The 22,533-nt window shown below is 43.0% G+C and overlaps 1 protein-coding gene across 1 annotated transcript in view; it reads right to left on the bottom strand.

Moving 5' to 3' along the window:
* Positions 1 to 22,533, bottom strand: part of EPHB1 (EPH receptor B1) — a 446,620-nt gene that overhangs the window by 51,567 nt on the left and 372,520 nt on the right. The window contains exons 10-12 of the mRNA XM_054482445.1: positions 21,642 to 21,764; positions 8,796 to 9,043; positions 1,042 to 1,257 (exon numbers count right to left, since the gene is read on the bottom strand). Of these exons, the coding sequence (XP_054338420.1) occupies positions 1,042 to 1,257; positions 8,796 to 9,043; positions 21,642 to 21,764 (587 nt within the window). The remainder of the gene's footprint in view (positions 1 to 1,041; positions 1,258 to 8,795; positions 9,044 to 21,641; positions 21,765 to 22,533) is intronic.

Here is a 22,533-nt window from a genome sequence, read left to right as displayed (position 1 = left end):
CGGCCCCACCAGCATCTGTTGTTTCCTGACTTTTTAATGATTGCCATTCTAATTGGCGTTTCCTTTTACTTCTTTGTATTGTTTTGATTTTTGTGATAATCATGCATTACTTTTGCAGGTTTAAAGAGGATAGACAGACAGGTTAGTAGGTAGATCAGTCACTTTGGGTGCTGTTGAAATGGATGTAAGGAGACAAAAGGAAAGCAGGGACACCAGTTAGGAAGCCAATGTAACAATCCAGGTGAAAGGGAATGGTGCTTTGGAATAGGGTGGGGGCAGTAGAGATGGAAAGAGGGATAGATTTTTTGGTACCCTATGGGGGCCGCTGAGGGATTGAAAATAAATGGACACAGAAAGAAATCAAAGATCATTCCTAGGTTTCATTCTTTAGTTAAGTGGTGCCAACTACTGAGATGGAGGGACTAGGGAGAGGATATTGGAGAGTAAATCCTGAGCTCTATTTTGGGCTTGTTAAAGTTCTAAATGAAATTGTGTGAACTAGGCAGTGGGATATAGATGATTAGAGTTGCTCAGAATGTAGAGGGGGAGGCTGAGCAGGAAATACAAGTTTAAGAGTACTCATTGTGTTGACGGTACTTAGAGCTATTTGGAAGCAATATAGAGAGAAGAGAGAAGGGGATCAAGAGTCTACCTGGTGACACAGTGCCCAACCCAGCTGCAGAATGAAGGCCTCATGCATGCCTGGGGTCTGCTCTCTGCTGACAGATGCCTCTGGTGACAGTGTCTACCTGCTTGGATTCCCTCAAATCATCTGTTCCAAAATTTCCTCTTCCCAAGGAACACTATAGCTTCATAATAGACACTGACCCTTCCTCACAGTCCAAGCCCAAATGCTTGCTTTCTTGCTTGAACAACCAGCCTTCTCCTGGCTGGATGGTGCTCCTGGCATCTTGGTCTTTCAGTGGAGAGCTCAGTTCAGGTCCCATTCCCTCCCAGTGTGCCCTGCCACAGTTCCCAGCCATGTAGAGTCCCCTTTCACTCATGCCATGCTTCTACTTGAGAATGCCAAGAAGGACTCACCAAAGAGCTGGTGTAGGTGGGATCTGAGGTGTCATCCTGGAGGTAGCGGGAGAGGCCAAAGTCAGACACCTTGCACACCAGGTTACTGTTGACCAGAATGTTCCTAGCAGCCAGGTCCCGATGCACATAATTCATCTCAGCCAGGTACTTCATGCCAGCAGCGATGCCCCTGAGCATACCCACAAGCTGGATCACGGTGAACTGCCCGTCATTTTGCTGTAATAAGACATAGAGGGCATTGGGATCAAGACGGGCTTCAGTGGTTAAGCAGAGGGAGAGATGCTGTGGCCCTGCTGCTTGTCAGCTTCCGTCTGCTCCAGGCCAAGCCACTCATTGTGCCCTCCTCCCTTCCCCACTCCCATCCCCCATCCCTCTCCTTGAATGCTTTGTTCTCTTCTCCTTGCCAAGCCCTGTCAGTTTTGTCTCCAAATTACATCTCAAACCCATTCACTTCTTTCCATCTCCACTGCCGCCAGTCCAACCAAGTCACCATCATCCATTACCTATAACAGCCTACTTGCCCGCCCCCCAATCCATTCTCTCCAGCCAGAGCCATCTTTTTAAGACATAAATCAGGCCATGTCAGTCTCTGTCTTAAAAATATCTAATAGCCTCCCATTGCATTAAGGAAAATCTCCAAACTCCTTAGCACGGTCCATGAGACCGCCTGGGATCAGCTACTGCCTTACCTTAGGCCACCATACCCATCACTAATGTACTAAAGCCACAGTGACTGGTACCCTTTCTTCTTTTCCAAGACAAACTCTTCCTGCCTTAGGGCCCTTAACATGTGCTATTCCCTCCGTTTTCCCTCCAACAATCGACATCTACTTGCCCTTCAGTTATCCGCTTAAATATCACTTTCTTAGAGAGGACATCCCTTTAACTACCCCCCCATCCCTCAGATATGATTAGCACTTTCTCATGACAATGTTTAGTGCATGCTCTTAGTCTTCTTCTCAGCACATATCACAAGTTTTAATCGTGTGTGTGTGTCTTTCTGTCTGTCTGTCTCTGCTGCTTGATTTTACACTCTTCGAGGACAAGAACTCTGTCTTTTTTGGTCACCGTAGTATTATCAGTGCTGTAAACTTTAAGGTAGATAGAAAATCTCAATAAACATAAGTTGAATGAATGATGAATACATCTTTTCCTCTTTCCAAAATCAAGCATGTAAAGCACCTTCTCTGGGTAATCCCAGGGCTTTCAGCCTTTAGACTGGTATAACCACACCTACCTCATAGGGACAGTGGGTCAGGAGAACCTCATGCACAGTGTCTGGCACAGGGAACTCTCCTAGTGAATGGGAGCTGTTGCTGCTCCTCTTCATGGCAACCTGCAGTGCTGTCCTCTCTCCCATCATTTGTGGGCTCAGAGTTTCTTGGGTGGATGCCCTCCCTCTGGTTAGACAACAGACTCTTCAGTGAATAAAACAGTGTCTTCCTCCTATTTCCCCAAGGCTCCTGGGTCTTGACTTTGCACACACCAGTTAAATCAGTAGACCCTAGGCTATACTGTCAAGAACATATTTTCCCATCTAGTTCAGCCCCAAATGCTCCCCAAAGGGCTGAGAATTATGTTCTATAAGTAGAGCACAGCCTAGTCATTAGAATGCTTTGACTGGAGGAGAGGTGGAAGCAGGACACCTGGGGTCTAGTTTATGTTTACTGCTAAACACAGGCACTCAGCAAGGCAACCACGACCTGCATCCCAGAGTCCTTATGTGAAATGCAGAAAGCATAGACAATGAGAGGAGCTCCCATCATTGAGCATCTACTGTATGCGAGATGTTACACAATGCACTAACATGCATATGCTCCTGCAAAAGCATTTTCTATGCAAAAATAAGCAAGGAAAAATAAAAGACCTGTTATAAAAATACTCTACTTAGGAGCAACAACAACAACAATCAAAAAGTCTAACAATGATTGCATGAATTGTTGGAAACTCTGTTCCTCATGCAAGATTGCAAGCCTGGATCCATGTTCTGGGGGTTATGCTCCTTGATCAATTGAAGGAATAGAGCAAATTGACTTCCTCCCCTCCTGAAGATGTCTGCCAGTAGAAGGGCCCCCAAACATATTGTGTTTGACACACTCCAAGTTCCAGGCTATTTCTAACTCTAACTTTAACCACCTTCAAACCTGCCCAGGAGACTGAATGTATGCTTTCTCCATAATAGATTCTTTCAAGCAACTCAAAAAGAAAGTATAGAGCTACTTTTTGGAAACTCTGACTGGTTTTCAGCATGTTGCCCATCTGTGAGAGCTGGATGTGCAGTGAGTGATGCAGATCTTCCTTCTCACTAATACACTTCAATCAACACCTTCTCAAGAAGTTAGCCAGGCTGTTGCTAGCACCAAGCGTTTTCTCCAAGTAGGTCTCTGGGGATTTGCCTCTTCAGAAAGTTGTCATGCAATTTTTATATATTACAGAGGTGTATCTCAGCCACAAGTCACATGGATTGTATTTTTTCAATTCAGTCTATTATTTCCTCTCTGTAAGTGTAGGCAACAGTGTCTACACATACAGAATGTCTCCCTAAAAAAGATGGCATTTGGGGAGAGCCCTGGGGTGGCTTAAACAACTTTAAGGACAGTAATGTTGAAAGTGCATGCAGCAATGTGTCTACATTTTTGCTTTAAGTCATTTAAGTCTTCTTAGAACTTCTTTATTATCTGATTTGTTTTAAAATTTAGAATATAAATTTTATAGTTTCTGGAGTCAAAAAAGACCAAGAAATGATTAAAGGTCCAGGCTTTGGAGCCAGCAGACCTGATTTGGATCCAGGCTCTGAAGCTTAGTGGTTGTGTGGGCTTGGGCAAGTTATTTAACCTCCAGAGCAGGTTAAATAACCTTATTTCCACATCTATAAAATAAGAACATAGTGTCATAGGGTTCTGGTGAGACTAAATGAAATAACACATATGAAAGGCCCTAGCTCAGTGCCTTGTGTACCCTAAGGTGGTAGCAATGATCCCTGCTAACATCAGCAGAGCCTAAGTAATGGCTCACAAGTCAGTTCCCCTGTACCTCAGATAAGTGTGGTGAGAGAGACTGAGGACACCTGGGACCAGAACTCTGGGTTTTCATGGCTTCCTGGGTGTGTGTGGGAAACATCCTGGGATCATTGTCCTTGGGGAGCCCACTACTCCGCACATGCTGAGCTCAGCAGGTAACAGATAGGCATCTGTAATTGTAGTAGATGGTTGGGACCTAATGATGCAGGCCTAAACTTTGGATCAATTAGTCACAAATGTTGGTAGCATCCATCACTTGACTTTTGAATGGCACATAATACTTACAGAATATGTTTAGATCCTTAAAACTGGTCCTGTGTAGTAGGCAAGACAGGCAATATTATATTGTTTTCACAGACAAGATAGAGGAGGTCCAGAAAATGTATGTGATCAGCCTTAAATCACGGTGTGGGTTTGAGTTATAACAGTAATCAAAGTTCAGAATGGTAAATCACTTCTCCACTGACAGACCATCTCTGATCAACTGGTAATGGTGGCCTCAAATGCTGTGTGGAGAAAAAGGCTGTGCATAAGCTTTGCAGGGAGAAGAACCATGATGGATTAGTCACGCTACTCTTATCTGGGTCTTCTAACTCCTGTCCTGTGCTTTTGCCATTGGAATATGCTGACTCTGCAATGAGCAATACATTTTCTTTAGAATCTTCAAGAGAACCACATATGAAGATAGGTAGGGTCATGTCTGCTGAATTCGTAACCTTGGTGAAATTTAAAGACAAAAACATATTGAGATTTTTCTGCCATGTTTAACTGTTACATGCTCAGTTGATTGGTATAATTCTCCAAAAAGAACTTCCAGAGATATGAACAGCAGCATTCAAAGATGAACAAGACAAAAAAAAAAAAAAAAAAAAACTAACTTATTTCTTGGTGACTTTGGGAAAGAACCTGGCTCCATGCTGAACACATAGTAAAAACATAGTACAGAGAAGAAATACAGGTCTAGGTGAGGTGATTTAAACTTTCCTCCCTTCATGAAGTGCTTTCTGCTGAAATTGCTTTTCTGCAAATGCACCGAAGCCACTTGCTGGCCCTTATATTAGACAGGAAGGATTTAGGTATTTCAACTTTCATTGACGAATCCACTTCAGGAAATGAAACTCTTATTTGATTTGTTTGAAGAAAATGAATCATAGATTTTTTTTCTAACTGAAAGGGACCTTTCAAGCTCATCTAGCTCAATGCCTTTAGTTTATAAATTGGAAAATTGAGTTAACAGATTTGCTCCAGGACACAGGGTGACTCACAGCAGAAGCCAAAGCAGAACCTTGGTCTCAGGACTTCCAATCTGGTGTTCTCTTCCTGATTTCTGGGTTGCTATCTTCTAGCTGCAGCCCATGAATGAGCTTCTCTGATGAGAAATGTCCCCATTTGACATTACTCAGTGACTTTCAAGAGTCTTCCAGTTATGATTATCTGTGAAAGAACCAGCAGCAACCACAAAGCCAAGCTTTAGGCAAGAAGGCCTTATGGAGCATGTCAAGAACCATGTTAACTAAACCACGGGATATACTGGCCACAGCTTCAGGAATTGTTTCTAATATTAGGGAAGAGCCACCAGGTTGAATCCATTGAATTTGAGTGTCAAGAAGGAGAAATTTAATTATGGATTTGTATGCTATATAATCCATGGCACAATAATTTTTAGAAAATTGATAATAATGAACCATCTACTGAATGTGTGGTTGACGCATAATGGTATCTCTCAGATGCTGATTCAGGGCTAGAACTGTAGCCACTCTCCAAAGACGCTATGACCAGTGGGAAAGGAGAAGTTGGAGGGGAGGAAACAGTTCCAGAAATTGAAGACTAATCCTTTTCCTTTCTTCTCTGAGTAGTGATCCTAAAATTATCCTACTTCCCAGAAGATGGACCCTGTAGAACTGAACTGATGACCTATTTTTCGATTTTATCAAGCAGCAGATACATCAATTAATGTTGCTATGCTCCAGGGTTTGGTAGTAAGGCTGAAATTAGATTTATAGATTACCTGCCTCCGTGCAGTGTGAGGAGTCAGAGACGCTTCATTTCCCCCTCTCCTCCTGGCACTGCCTGCTCCCACCACGCCTTTCTTACCATGCCTGCTCCTCTGTTTTCCTGTGCTCCTCTCTTGCCCCCAGGTTTTCTTCCCCTGCAAGCTCAGCTCATCAACATGAGAAATGCTGGTGTCCAACACGCCTCCATGACCTGGGCCCCAAATGAAAACAGGCCCTAGGAAGAGCAGCAGTGTGGGGTTTTGATTTTCTGCAGGCTCCTGAGAATGAATCTCCCTGTTCCCCTGCACACTCCAGCGGGGGAGTGTGATCACAGTCCCCAAATCAAGCAGTGACTCTCTCTGAAGTCCAATCAGGTGACTGGTAGGAAATAAATGACTCCCAAAAGGGTCTTGACAGTGGTTCCAGAAAACGCTTTTCCTTCTCACATTGCCTTTTATTCAAGTTTGTTCAACATTGTTTATTCAACTCAACTTCATTCAACTTTGTTTATTAACTGTCTTCATGAGATCTCTGATCATAAATGAATGTCCCCAGGAAAGCATAGACAATGATTGCACTGACATGAGAGGTGTGGCAGCAAGGACAGTGAGAGATAATGTACACACAGGATGACTAGAGCTCTCATGCCACTCCCTAGCATTTTTGTTTGAGAAATAATTTTTTAGTCAACTAGAATTTACCAGGTGTGCACTGTGTTAGGTATTGGAGTTTCCAAATACAAAGCATAACCCCATACCCTCAAGGAGGCTGTCCTAGGGAAAGTACATGGGCTCAGTAATCTACATCAGTTGTTCTCCACCCCTGCACCCCTAGAAAAACAAAAGCCACTACTGCCTAGTGACCCAGACTGGGCAAAAAGCATGTTCCTGTTGTACAAAGGTAGCTTCAGTAGTGTGCTTCTAGACAAGTCCCCCAGCTACCCTTCCACACTACAGCCCCTAAGCTCTGTTTCTGAGTGCTGGAGCTACCATGCAGCAGCTGATAAATTACCAAATAGGTCCACGCTTACTTTGGCCTTCATATACACTGTTTCGCTGTTCCATCAGCCTACCTACCTGCTTCTCGCTTGTCTGGCAAATTCCTCATTCTCAAATCTCAGATAAATTCTTCCTCCTCTTTGAAGCCTTCCCTAGATTCTCCAGGAAGATTTGAGAACTTCTTCAATTACTACATCTGTACTTAACTTATGGGGAAAAAAAAGTATAAGATAGGAAATGATTGCTAGAAGCTTTGGGTACTAGCAGGAGTAGGGACTACATTGATGGCAGGTTATACTCTCTAAGATGAACACAACAAGATCTCCCATATATCATGTGTAAGAAGACATTGAGTTGATGTCCCTTCATCAAAATGTGGGGCCTGTTTTCTCCTCTTGTATGTGGGCCTGTCACTATGTTGGAAGTGATACTATGTGGCTTCCTAGGCTGGGTCACAAAAGTAATACAGATTCCCCGTTCTTCTCTTGGGATGCTTTTTCTTGAGACCCAGCTTGCTCTAAGGAAGTCCAAGCAGGCTACCTAGAAAGATGGCAGCTGACACTCAGCATTGACCACCTAATATATGAATGAAGGAGGCTTCAGACAATTGTAAGCCTCAGCCCTTGAGCTACTGCAACTGACTCCACATGGATCAGAGGTGTCCCTCCCAAACCTTGCCCAAATTGCAGATTCATGAGCAAAATAAATTGTTGTTGTGCTAAGCCACTGAGGTCTTGGGGGTGATTTGTTATGTAGCATTAGAGCAAGGTTTCCTTTATCTCTATAGGCACAGCATCCAGAATAGGGCCTGGCCAGAGCAGTGATCCCAGCAATGTTTCAATGACTGACCCTTTAATCTGCAGCCACAGCTATTGTTTGGTTGCTTTGGTAATGTGTGTAGCCAGCTACTGGCTATCACCCTGAAGTCGTTGTTCAGAAGGCTCTGCCCATTCTTTGTTGCTGCCCACTGGACCCTCTGCTCTCAGCTTCTGCTTCCTGGCTGAAGCTATCAGCTTCCACTCTCCAGACATCAGCATCATGGCCATTCTCATTCACCCTTCCTCTAGGTGCTCAGTGATATCCTACAGAAATGGAAACGGTTTCATTGTGGGCCTGGCTCTACTCTGGGCATATTCTGACAAGGATCTTTTATAGGTCTCCCAGCCAAAGGCCTTCAGCAACTCCCCACTTCTGCTGCAAGTTGGTTGGGAATCTTCACCAACCACAGAAATACCCGTGGATGCTTGGGACGCAGTCTTCCCTTCCCCACTCAGAAGTGCCTCCTCAGAGGGCAGGTGGCCCAGACATCAGAAAATGGCAACCTGTTTTACTTCTGAACCTGTAAATGCAGAGAGCAGTCTGGGAGGGTGGCTGTGCTGGTGAAAGGCAGAGACGGCCACGGATGTCTGCATGAATCACACAGCGCTATGCAGCAGCCAAAAGTCTCTTCAATCTCTGTGATTCATGCAGATGCCAATGGCCATTCTTCGCCCCTCTCTATTCATTTTAGTCATCCAACAAGCATTTGTCAACGCCCTACTCCATGCCATCCTCCTCCTGAGGATCCCACAAGCCCTGTTTTGTTCTCTTCTTTTAGCAACAAATCTCTGCTAACATCTCCATCGCCCATTCACACTGGATCAGGCGATTCCTGAATGGTAGGTTGTGCTCATGGAACCCCTCTCCCCAGCCATCATTCGCCTGCATCCAAGTATGTCATCAAACCCCTGAGTTGCTCTTACCCTGAGGAAAGAATCCAATGCACCGTTCTCCATGAACTCTGTGATGATCATGACAGGCCGACTCTTGGTGACCACACCCTCCAGGCGAATGATGTTGGGATGGTCGAACTGGCCCATGATGCTCGCCTCACTCAGAAAGTCCCGACGCTGCTTCTCTGAGTACCCTGCCTTCAGGGTCTTGATGGCCACGTAGATTTCCCTCTTGCCTGGCAGTTTCAAACGCCCCTTGTACACTTCTCCAAACTCCCCTGTAACAGCAAAAATGCCATTAATATCCTCTTCCTTCTCAGTCTGTGGACCCAAGAGGGAAGTCATCTAATGGAGAACAGTGGTGCTCCAAGTGGAATTGTGATTAAAGTGGCGGAAATTAAAACAGTCTTCTCTCATTGTAACTATATTGTTTTGGCTGTAAGCAGTTCATGGCAAACACGAAAGGATTACTAAAGTACATTCCTTACCTTGGTACTTAGAAATAGTTTGGGTAACTAAAGTAGAATTTCAGAATATATGTGAGTTTGTTTCTCTCCACACTTAATTTTTCCATTGTGTGCCAGCTGAATAATTGAAATGAAATGGTCAGTTTCACTTTGGCAGGATCATGATTCATTTTTAGCGGATACTGGTGCAAGAACATTCAGGGGATAGGAGACATGTTCAGGTACTTTGGCCCTCTGAATAAGATCTATACTGTTTATGTTCCTACACTGCTGGGAGAGTATTTGTGTTTATTGGGTGCCCCAGAAAACAGACACTGAGGAGTTAGGAAGGGAAGAGGTTCACTTGTGAAAGACAAAAGTGAGAGGAAGCAGGATTGGGCGGAGACAGCCCAAGATCACCATGCAGACCTGATGAAATCCCAGCTAACCCAAAAGGGAGAGCCAGAGCAGAGTTCCCATTGCAGAAGCAGCCCAGCCCTCACATCCCTGCCATGCTCAGTCACTGGCTGGGGGCTGCTGGGAAGAGCTGGGCCTCTGCAGGACAGCCGGCCGACCCTGAAGGTGCTGCAGCTGGAGGCTGTCAGCTAACTGCACTTTTGGCAGCTGAATAGCAAGTTATTTCTCCAAACAGGCACGAGCTGCACACCTCCATGCATGCCACAGCGTTGAAACATTTTCACAGTAAAGTCACCAAGAGTAGAAACAATTATGGTGACACTATTTCATAGCTGCCTAAAAAAAAAAATCTGTTGAATCCTGTTTAACATGCTTTCAAAAGTTATTTTATAATTTAACTTGGCTTGGTTACTTCCAATTCTTTCATGTGAAGCAGTTAAGTGTCTACTTGTAAGTGCAGCAGGAGAAACATGGCTTTCTGCTGGGAAAACTTTCTCTCTCTCCACTTCTGGAAGAAAATGATGGAGCAAACTGAGCAATCAGATAAATTACTTGCCATATTAGAAAGACAAGTTAACATTGCTCCTGTGATTCATTTGGGAGTTCCTTTTGTTTTCTTGCTGCAAAAAAGATTGGAAGGAACCTGTGTGAAAGGACTGTTATGCAAAACTGCTCCAGAGTCAACAGAACTTGATAGAACCTGGGGCTGGATGGAGTAGAGGCTGGTTAAGCACCATTAGGAAGATTTCAACATGGACCTAATACTCAGATAAATATCATTTACAACACTATGTGTTTTGGGGGGCTGTTCTTTTTCCTTCCTTCCATCCTTCCTCCCTTTTTCTCCCTCCCTCCCTCCCTCCCTTCCTTCCTTCCACTCCTCTTTTTTGTTGTTTTTTTTTTTTGAGACAGGGTCTCACTATGTTGCTCATGCTATACTCGAGCTCCTGGGCTAAGCGATCATCTTGCCTCAGCCTCCTGAATAGATGGGACCACAGGTGTGCACCACTGCACCTGGCTGCAACACTGGTTTTCACATTGAATCATATACTCTTTTGGTGAACTGCTGGAGGTCAGACCAAGTCTCATTCATGTTTGTAGCTTGCACATCCACTCCACTGTGGTGCTTGGCACATAGCAGACATGCCAGTAAAAGCTGTTGTATCATATTTATTATTATATGTTTGGCTTTTGCCTTGCTCACTCTTGGGTTACAAACTGCTGAAGATTCTTATCTCTGCTTTATCCAGAAATAGAAGTACCACTATTTGAATTTGTATGTTAAAAATATATTTACTGCAGCATCATCTTCTATAGATGAACACTACAATAGCTTATCTTATTTAGTAATTAAAATGAGTAAAATTTAAAGAAAAGTACTAGACAATACAGACCTGTCACATATGTGTGTGTATATATGTATGTGTGTATATATGTGGATGTATGTATATATGTGTCTAGATATATGTATGCATGTATATATGTAGCATATATGTATGCATCTAGATACATAGCATATATATGCTATATATATATATATAAAACTATGAGCTGAATGAACACAAATTACATATTTGATAAGTATACTAATGGAAGAATATTGGTTAGTATTTCTTCCTTGTTGCCATAATAATGGGCTCTATTTTCTTTTAGAAAAAAGCCAGAGTTGATAGTTGAGGGTAAAGGTGTGTTAATATTTCTTTGTGGAGGAGACAGTACACAAATATGTATTTATTAACCACCTACTATGTGCCAGGAACTGTGCTAGGCACTTCGTGTGACTTATTCAATCTTCACAACACTCCTGTGAGGTAGGTATTACTATGGCCATTTAAATAATAAGGAAACTGAGGCACAAGGAAAACATGTCCCAATCACACACCTGGGAGTTACGGCCAGGGTTGTGGTCCATACCCATCTTTTCCTGCCATACTGCCTCTAGATAGCTATGTTTCAGTTAGCAGGGCCATGGAGAATAAAGCTACATAGATATGAAGTTATAGTTCAGGGACCATCATGCCCCAAATGTGCAGGTCCAAACAAGTCATATATAGTGACTGTCATAGCAACTCAATATCCAGGTGAGAACAAAAGAAGTGATACTGTTTAACAGGCAGATGTCTTTCATGTAAGCCTCCTGCCTGGGAGGTGGGTGGCATCAGAATATTTGGAAATCAGTGTATTTATCAGTTTCTACCTATCAGTGTGTGGAGTTTGGAAAAGTGCTCCAAGTGAATCTGATGTCCCCCACAACACACAAAAAGACTCCAGTTGAGAACTTCTGTTCTACCTCAGTGGTTCTCAAAGTTGGCTGCCCACTGGAATCACCTGAAGAGACTTACAGAGTCCAGAGGCCTGGGCCTCACTTCAGAGATTCTGATGAATTGGTCTGGATACAGCCTGCACATTGACATATTTAAAAGCTGCCCAAAGGATTGGTTACATAATTTGCAGAGCATGGTGCAAAGTAAAAGTGCAGGACTCCTTGTTCAAAAATTATTGAGAATTTCAATACTGTAACAGCAGAGCATTAAACTAAGTGCAGGTCCTTCTGAACATTGGGCCCTGTGAAAATGCACCAGTCGCAGGTCCATGAAGCCAGGCCTGGCTGCCCAGTGATACTGACATGCCGCTCAGGCTGAAAACCATAGGCTTAAACCATCCAAGCACTTTTCAAATGAATTAGTGAACTGCCAAAAGCCATGGCGTACCTGAAATTTCTCTCTGTACTTCTGAATACTTTTGAAAGCAAAGCACACATATAGGGTGCCTCATACAGCACAGGGCCTGGCACATAATATGGATTTTATAGATGTGAGAGGAGAGAAAGAAGAAAAGAAGGAAGGAAGAAATCAATGAAGATGTATAGGACAGTATGACTCAAACTACTTTCCTAATTGGGAAATGTTATTTAATTTTTAATCTTTATGACTGGTCTTCAAGTCTAAAAACTCATCATACGGTTTTTAAAAATTATAAAATATAAACATGCCTTCTTTGGATAGGGCATGGTGGACTTTGTGGTTGGTTACCTTCGTGGTCATGGTGTCACTGCTCTCAGAAATCTGCTCTGCAGTGACTTAAAGAATGGAAATTCTGTAAAAAGAACTCCTTTCCTGTCTGGCAAAGAAATGTCTTCATATTCTCGAAGCCAGGAGGTTTTCAAAGCACCAACTGCAAAGGATGTCACTTAATATCTAATCCTCACTAGGAGATTATGTTCGCCCCTGTAATTAAGTAGGCCCCTGAGTACAGTTGGGAGGAAAATCGGTAGTGAGTTGAGGAAGAAGTTCCATGTCTACACACAAACCACACCTGAGACACTGGATGTTGGCGGCCCTTCATTTCTCCAGAACTTAGCTTTCTCCTTGTTATACAATAAAAAGAAGTGACCAACTGTCTTGCCTTACTAACAGGGTGTTGAGAGAAGTCTAGGAGAAAGTGCTTTGTAAACTACAAACTGTTTGAAACACTTGTGGGTGGTTATTTATTTATTATTCTATTTTTTTTTTTGAGACAGAGTCTTGCTATGTCGCCCAGGCTGGATTGCAGTGGCGTGATCTCGACTCACTGCAATCTCGGCCTTCTGGGTTCAAGCAATTCTCCTGCCTCAGCCTCCCAAGTAGCTGGGATTACTGGCGCCCACCACCACGCCCAGCTAGTTTTTGTATTTTTAGTAGAGACGGTAGTTCACTATGTTGGCCAGGCTGGTCTTGAACTCCTGACCTCGTGATCTGCCCACCTCGGGCTCCCAAAATGCTGGGATTACAGGCGTGAACCATCACTCCTGGCCTTTATTTTTTTTTTTTTTTAAGATAGTCTCGCTCTGTTGCCCAGGCTGGAGTACAGTGATGTGATCTCGGCTCACTGCCACCTCCACTTCCCATGTTCAAGAGATTCTCCTGCCTCCGCCTCCCAAGTAGCTGGGATTACAGGCTTGTGCCACCACTCTTTTTTTTTTTTTTCTTTTATTATTATTATTATTATTATTATACTTTAGGTTTTATGGTACATGTGCGCAATGTGTGGGTGCCACCACTCTTGTCTAATTTTTTTATTTTTAGTAGAGACAGGGTTTCTCCATGTTGGCCAGGCTGGTCTCGAACTCCTGACCTTAGGTGATCTGCCTGCCTCAGCCTCCCAAAGTGCTGGGATTACAGGCATGAGCCACCACTCCAGGCCTGTTTTAAAAAGACAAAACAGAAGTAGGTAGTTGGGAGGGGGAGTGCAGAGTGGGGGGGGGGGTGGTCTCACTGGAAGAGAAAAGAGAGGAAAAGTAGGTTTCTGCAGCCTTTTGAGACTTATGGTGACTGATCTAAGACACATCAGAGCTTTTTGCCAGGGGACATGGTGAAATTTCCCTGCCAGGTGCCTGAGCATGGAGGGTGTCTTCAGGTAAGCCTAGGATGCTAAAGTCTGGGTTTCTGGCCCTTGAGCACACCACAACCTACAGCCTTATAGAGAGGTAGGAGTCGATGGGCGTATTGCTATTATTAATAACGAACAGGAAATCAAGACCCTGTGTCACTTATAATCTAAGAAATTGCTGTCGCCTGTGATCTTTGACTTCAGTTTAATATAGTATCTACAAGGAACTATTTTTGCTTTTTGATAATTTTCCTGTAATTAGGGCCAGGACTTGATGTCTGTGGTACTTCGATTCGCTATCGTCTGAACTCTAAAGAGCTTCGTTTTACATGAGCTCCAAATCATGGCTATAACGTTTTCATTTTTAAGAAAAATTCATAATACCTAGAAAATATTTCCAGCAATTCAAGAATTAACGTTATATTTAAGACAGATGCTTAAAGGAAACGACTGTGCTGGGGAGTGGTTGTGGTTGATTCTTTTCACACAGATTCTTTACTGACAGTAAATGTGGCCAGCCTAATTTTGGTCCCACTGGACTTTGATTGGTACACATCTTTGCGTCTGACATTGAGTCCTCTCCTATAGCCAAACATCTATTTGGTTAGGACCCAGATCCAGCTGTAGGTCAGTCTAGTGGCCAATGTGCTCAGCAGTGGTTCTCGAACTGTGGTCCTTGACCAGTAGCATCAGTATCACCTAGGAACTTGTTAGAAAATGCACTTTCCCAAAACCCACCTAGACCCACAGCATCAGAAGCTCAGTAGTTGGGGCCTGTGACCTGGGTTTTAGCAGCCTCCAGGTGATTCTAATGCCTGCTTCATCTGTTTGAGAACCTGGCCCTCAAGGCTGTCAGCTGAGGGTAATTTAACCAATTCCTATGCATTTCCTCCCAGATAGCTGCTGAAATTATTCCCTACAAGTTTCAGCTCCTTGCCAATTCCTCTTTCCTACCTTTCTTGACAAAATGAGGAAGAGAGAAAAAATGGTTCAGCAGCATTAAATGCCTCAACTATTGTATGTAAAATCAGAAGAAAAGAATTCTCAATTTTTGAAAACGAAACATTCACCTGCCAGCAGGTATTTCAAGCAGTAGCTTCTGGTTATGCACAGCTCAAATCTACACACAATTGCACTTTTTTTAAAAAAGCAGCATTTTGAAGTCAAAAACTGCCTTGGGGGGAAAAAATGGAAAGCAGAGCTTCTAGTTACTAATTCAAGCTTACACCAGAAATGGAATTTTTAAAGAATACATTTAAACTAGGTTTTAAAGCATGATTTCAAGCAAGTTTTAACACACTAGCCTGTGCAAGATAAATGAGTTATGGCTAAACCAGGGAGAGCAGAACCATGGTACACACTCCACCACTTCCTGACCCCGCACAGAGGATAGACATTATTAGTTGATCACAACCATCTTCACCCTTTCATTACAGTTCCTCAGACACTCATTACCAGGCCACTGAGTTGGCACATGAGATGGAACCTGCTTGACAGCCATGGTATTCACAATACCAAATATCCAGAGAGTGAGGGAAAATGGTTTTCTCTTTTCTTGTAGCTTTTTATAGTTGTTAGACAACTGCATACCTATATATCACATATGTGTGTATATATCTTCACACACACACACATCTATATTTTATACGTAATTAGCTTATTTTCATAAGCAAGCACTTATAATTAAAGATGCTAAATATCTCAGTACTGGTTGTCCTTCTTAACGCTGATAACTGATTACACTTAGAAGAAGAAAACCAGAAGACAGGACCAGCGTATTCTATGAGGACCATGGGGCATGTGGGACAGTCTTTGTAGCATCACAACAGAGTAATAATGAATTCTAGGATGGTATCATAATTCCCAACAAAGAGGCTTGAGTATTCCAAACTGCTAGACAGAAGCAATGGGTATTCCAAAATGCCATCAGAAGCAATGCCTCCGTATACTGAGCCACTCTTTTCCACAGCAACAAGAGTGGCAGCTGGCCACTCTGTAACTATATGCAACAGCCCTAGGGTTACATTCATGTGAGGGTTACATTCTCCAGACCTAGATCAGCTCTAGCTGGGTTTAAATTCTAGCTCTATCATAAACTTAACTGGCAGCACAGCCTTCGGCAAGCTATCCTCTGAATGTTGATTTCCTTACCAGTCACAAGAAAATATACATGCATACACATACATATGCTCTAACTCACAGAGCAATAAGAGAGTTAAATGAGACAATGCTTGTGAAAGATGTAGAGTATTGTTAGACACACAGTGAGTGTTCAAGAGATGCTAGCTACTTTGACTGTGTTCCTGGAGACATGTCTATGATTTCTTCTCCTAGAAATGCTTCTTGCCGTAACTTCTATTCAATGTGGAGCTACCCTCATGCTGCCCATCTGCACTCTGAATGACCCCAGGACTGTCAAACTTGCAAGTGACCTTTCTGCCAAATCATCCCCAAGGAAACCCGGGCCTTTGTTGGCCTCACAGATGACTCCATCCCCATCCACACATATCACACATTCCCTTATCCCAACTATTCTCACACAGCCCTTTCACTGCAAGCTTCCTTCTTCCAGATGATCATCCATTCCTGGAAATGTTGAATCACTAGCTGCTAGAGTCAGAGGAGACATATTTATTAATGAAAATACAAATGGCATGTCTTCTTGTGCCAACAACTTCTGGTGACACCTTTACCTACGTAGTCATACACTGACAGTCATGCTTAGGCTGTTGCATACAGTTATACAGGTTTCACACTGCACAACCCAGGAGTGCCATTCAAGCTGTAGAGCCCTGACTCATGTTCTGGGTGAGTCTACTGATCAAACTGACCAGAATTAACCAATGCATTGGAGTTGACCTATGAGATGATGCCTATTAGTCAGACTCATGGTAACAATTAACTGATATTCTCTGAAGATACCAAGGTAACCTGCTGCCCTCTGTAAAGATACTTCAATTACTCTCATTGTCTAAAGTGAGAAGAGGAAGGGTCAGCTTTCCTTCACTCCACTGGGCCACTTTCAGAGCATCAAATGACTCATGATCTCATGCCACCTCTCCAGTCTCTCTTCATTTTCCCAAACACTACCTAGTTCTCCAGATTTTTAACTCTGCCATGTTCTACCTCCAAGGACCTACTTTCATTCACCATATACAACAAATATTTAATTGAGCACTTAAGTGCCATGCACTAGGCCAGGTACCAGACCAACAAAACACATACATTCCCTTGCTCCCATAGAACTTTGAGCCTTGTGAGGAAAGATGAACATTAAACAAATAACTACTTAATAATTAATGATTTATTATTGTCTTCTTGGGTGGCATCGCATCTGGCTCACAATTGTTATATTTTTATTTCTTTGATCAACATTTGCAACAACTTTAGGAGAAACTTTGGCAGTTGATGCAACTTTTCAGCTTCACAGTTTCTTAATTTTCCTCCATGGGTCTTCATTCACATGCACAACTGCCACTCCCCACACCCTGGGTGTCAGGCAGCCTTACTCTCCCTTAACCTGATGCCCCTCATTTCTGATCACAGCCTCCATGCTACCACTCCCCATCAACTCCAGGCACCAAGCCCACTAGTCACTCCATTCATCACATTCATTTGGGTATACCCCAGTTTGGATAAGTTTAGTCACTTAAATGCAGCCTTGATCCTAGCATCAACCATCTCAAAGCCTCTCCGTACCATCTAAACAAAACCCCATAACTCGTCTTCACACCTCCAAGGTTTTACCCATTCTTTCCCATCCCCCTCTTCCAGTCCAATCCAAGCACAGCATTTATAGGATTCAGCTTGCTAGAACCTTGGTCCTTTCACCCACCCTGCTATGAAACCTATTTTCTATGGGATAAAATTCATACAGCAGCCTTTGGATCTCTAGATCTTTGCCTGATTCTCCAGATTTAGTGTTCAATACTTACCCACAGGCAATCCCTCTCCAGCAACTTTCTTTCCCCTTGTTCTCAGGATGTGACACACAATGTCAGTCCATCCAAAGCCTTCACAACCTCAGGGGCCACTTTGTTCCCTCTTCCCTGAGTCCTCTCCTGCCATCAAGCCTTCTCTCCCATCTCCAGGGCTACACATTCTCTGGGCCCTCATCTGAGCTCTCAGTCACTGCCTTCCTCTCACTGAGTGGCATTGAATGTCTGTGCTTTAGATAATAACCCCTGCATGGCAGGACTTGTTAGGCATTGAGTATATTTTTCCAGCATCACCCCCAGTCACGTGCACAGAAACAATGTTTAATGAATAAAGATCTTTCTGAACTCTAAACTTAATCCCTCCTGCAACAAACATAGCCTTCTCCTCTGGTTCTATATTTAGCAGGTGCAGGATAGTTCTTCTGCAATCTCTTTGAAATAACTTTACATAGTCTGGAGGGTGGGGGTGTGCTTATAAGTGTTCAACTACCAGCTCTCCAGGAAGGAAGGAAGAAAGGAAGGAAGGGAGGGAGGGACAGAGGGAGGGAGGAAGGAAGGGGTTCATGATTTGTAGCATTTGCCAATTCCCATAGTGTAAATACTCCCACTATGATTGATGTCAAGAAGAAAGAAAGGAAGAGAGAGAGAGAAAGTGAAAGAAATAAAGAGAAAGAAAGAAAGAGAAAGAGAAAACAAAAGAAAAGAAAATGAAAAGAAAAGAGAAAAGAAAAGAAAGAACAAATAGAGGGCAGGCTCAGGATTTGTAGCACGTGCCTGTTCCCATGGTGTAAATACTTCTACTATGGCTGATGTCAAGCTACCAACATGGTGTCGCTAAACATGGGGCTAGAAACAGATGTGCATAATTGGCTCTTGCAAGCTACTGCAGGCTGTCCAGCATAGCATGTCCACTGCTGGAAGGTCATGTTCATTATCCTTCTTAAATCATTTAGTTTTCCTCTTCTGTCACTATCTCATTCTCTCATACACCTCATAAAAACTTACTTTTTCTACTAGTGTTTATCCTTGAAGGCTCAGGCCAAAGGTCATTCTTTGCAGAGCCTTCCTGATATGCCCAGCCCCTCCCAGAACAGCAAGCTGGATGCTGCTCTGTGCTGGCCCCTCACTTTGCATAATACATGCCTGTGTGGATGGTGTGGAATAATTAACTGTTACTGGCCTGATTTTTTCCCACCAAATCTGTCAGACCTCTGAGTCTGTTTATTTGCCTCTGGAACTCCACATCTAGCATACAAGAAGTATTCAGTAAAAGCCTGAGGGAAGAAGAGGAGGGAGAGAGGAAGGAGGGAGGGAGAGAGAAAAAAATAACGGAAGAATAAAGGACTTCTGGTTCTTCTTTTCATGTTTCGTTGCCATTTTGCAACCCAGGTTTTCCCCTGCTTCAAGTATTTCAAGTGGCTAAGAGAAACATTGCCAGTTACACGGCATAAATCTTACCTTAACAAATTCCTTACTTTTCAAACAATTTGACCTTCACACCAGCTCTTTTAGCACTGAAGAGTCAGCCTTAGTGGGGCAGGGTATGAGGGAAATGAGAGTGATGACAGAGGAGAAAAGGACCTGGAGAAAAATTGGTTCCCTGCAGGAGTGTCTTCTGTTAAAATTGCATGAAGTTATGCATAGCAAGTTAACATCCACAAGGATTCGCTCTGGGATATTCTGAATTACAAGGAGGTGGGTCTCTGCTAGAGAGTGGTAACTGGGTAGAGTAACTGGGCAGAGGTCTTTATGCCATGTTACTGGGCATCATAGAAACTACTAAATGCATCATTTCTCCCCAGTACCACGTAAGTCATGGAGAGGACTGAACCTTCTCTGAGCAGAATGCACAAACATGGCAGCACTGGCAAAAGCTACACACAAATGGAGGTGAAGGATGCGGCAGAACTATCAATTGTCCTTTTACGGGCATCCAGCAGCTGGTGAACTCACCCCAAATTGTAACTATCCAGTAGGGTCATAAAGTGAGAAAGCGCTTTACTCCTCCTCTGACAAAAGCACGCAGGGATGGGGCTGATGTGTGCTCTCTGGGATGAAATACAGTCCAGAACACATCGCTCTAAGCACATGACATAAATAACAACATTAAAGTCACTAGCACCATTACCACAAGCCATAACAACAATTAATAACGCGAGCAAACAGAGTACAGGACTGAAAGCCCGCCTCCCCAACACTCTTTGATGTTTACTGGAGAAATCTGAGCCCTTAAGATTTATCCAATTTATCTGGTACCCAGCCTTCCAAGGCATGATCCTTAAATATGTCAGCATCTAAAGGGGAAGAGAAAATTGTCTGCACAGAAGTGAAAGTCGTGGTTCAGCAACATTCTTAATGTAAAAGTCAATGGGAAATATGCATAAACTCAAGTGGATCTGAGTCTGGTGACCCAGCTGAAACTCCTGAGGGGTTGGTGGGAGCAGGTGGTGTGTCATTTCCTAGCACCCACCACACTTATGCTGAAAGAAGTGTGAGGACAAAGCTATTCAAGAGGGAAACCAGAGCAGGAAGATGGCGGCCTAATGGGGGCAGACTCTCAAATGTGACTTCCAATTTCACAGATGGCTTTTTGACCCCTGAGTGCATTAAGAGAGCAGTAAACAGAAAGACGGTGACATTCCCCCTAAAGATAATATATGAAGTAGCTGTAAGACTTTGACTAAACATATTTTATTGAGTTAAAATATTATTGAGAGAGGCAATTCCATGGCTTTCTCAATAATGATATGAATAAAGCACTTCTAGATCTAGGAACCTAAAAAAATGACAGCATATTAGCGAAGAGAGCTTGGACAATGGCTAACAAGAATTGAAGAGGAAGAAAAGATGAAGAATGTTGTAGAAGAAAATAAAACAAAATTTAACATATCTTTTAAAAAGGTTCATAAGATGCAGGAATGAGATTTCTTTTAGTGATTTTTGAGATGTTTTATCTCATTTACATTAATAAGGCTAGGTCTATTACCAAATTGACTCAACTACTAACCCATTAAAGGAAGATGAAAATTCTAGATCAGTCTTAGGTATGATTTCCTGAGAGCATCTCAGGCAGTGAGTTTTACACTGGGCTGGGTTTCTATTCCAGTGCAGGAAGTTGGATGAGGGCACACACATTTCTTGAGAGTGAAATTTGTCTTGTATTGTTACCAGCTATACCATAGATTTTTTGTAAAACAAACAAAAAAAAGAAGGCTACAGGTTGACTTTCTTCTGGAAACAGTGGTCTGTCTTCTACTCATCATGGTCTGTCTTCAAATTCATGTACATAGGAAATGGAGAACTTACAGTATGGCAAGATATTTTGACTTTAAGCCATTGAGATATCATTGTTAGTAAGTGGAATACTAAAAATGTAGATTTCTTTCAAAGCCTTCTGAACTAAGTAACTTATCTGCATTTGGTGGTCCATTTCCAGAGTTATTTCTGAATCTATAAAACTGCAGCTGACTTTTCTGCAACAGCAGACAAGCTTGGCCACCACGGTCAAGGTCCCCAAAGATCCCAAGTGATGTTTTCTCTCTGTCCTAGATACACATGCAGATAGTTCAGACTCATCTACTGAGGAGAAAGAAGATAGAAGCTCTCCTCCTAATGGGGCTTTTCATACTGAAAGAGACCATCTAGGGTGGCAGAAAGAAGATGTTTGGACACCAGGAGAACAGAAACAAGACAGGGAAGAGCCATACCTGCTCCGATGACCTCTTCAATTTTCACAAAAGATACATCAATCTCCTTGGCAAACTCCCGGACAGCTTCGTTGGGATCCTCATAAGTGAAGGGGTCAATGTAGATCTTCATCCCTGGGGAGCCTTGTTGGAGGAGATAAGCAGGGTTAACATCCCAAAGAGGACACGGCTGTCATTCAGCACTGCTGATGTCCCCAGCACTAAGGGCATTCCTGGGAGGAGCTCTCCTACACACCAGGCTGCAACTTTTCTCTGCCTCTCCTCCTCTTGCTGGGCCTCCCCATCTCCCTTCCTTCTGGGTCATTCTAGACTGATTCTCTGTCCTCTACTTCTCCTCCATATTTTCTTCTTTTTTTTGAGCTCTTGATGAAATGTGGAGCAAATTACTTATAAGTGACAGATCGGGACCAGTTCCCACACCAGGCGCTCACAGAAGGCAAGGAAGCTGATTGATGCCAACCAAATGCATTAGCCGAAAAGTGGTGGTAAAATGGTAGGGTAGATATCAATATTTATCAACTTGACAACTTTCCTGAGTGGAGGCCACTGTTAAGGTTATAACTGACGGCTGTGGTGCAGGGCTGTAAGAGGGATGAGGATGGATATTTTTACAAAGAGAGAAATTGCTGTTAGAAAAATCTGGAGATGGAAGTGCCAAGACGGTACACCAGAAGAGAATATGTGAAGAGAAAAGCTTAGAAAATACTAATAGAGAAAAGAGCAAAGTCTACATAGAAAAAATGAGGTGGTATGAAAGAAAAATGGTGATTGACTCTTCATGCCTTCGGACACACTGAAGTATGAAAAACAAATAAAATGGTGAATGAGAAATACATAAGGGAATATAGACCTTGTCACTGATATATACAGTGGCAAGATAAATAGGTGTGCA

The sequence above is a fragment of the Pongo pygmaeus genome, chromosome 2, assembly GCF_028885625.2.
Source record: "Pongo pygmaeus isolate AG05252 chromosome 2, NHGRI_mPonPyg2-v2.0_pri, whole genome shotgun sequence".
Taxonomy (NCBI): domain Eukaryota; kingdom Metazoa; phylum Chordata; class Mammalia; order Primates; family Hominidae; genus Pongo; species Pongo pygmaeus.
The sequence above is the reverse complement of the archived record's forward strand: the minus strand, read 5'-3'. Positions and strand labels throughout refer to the sequence as shown.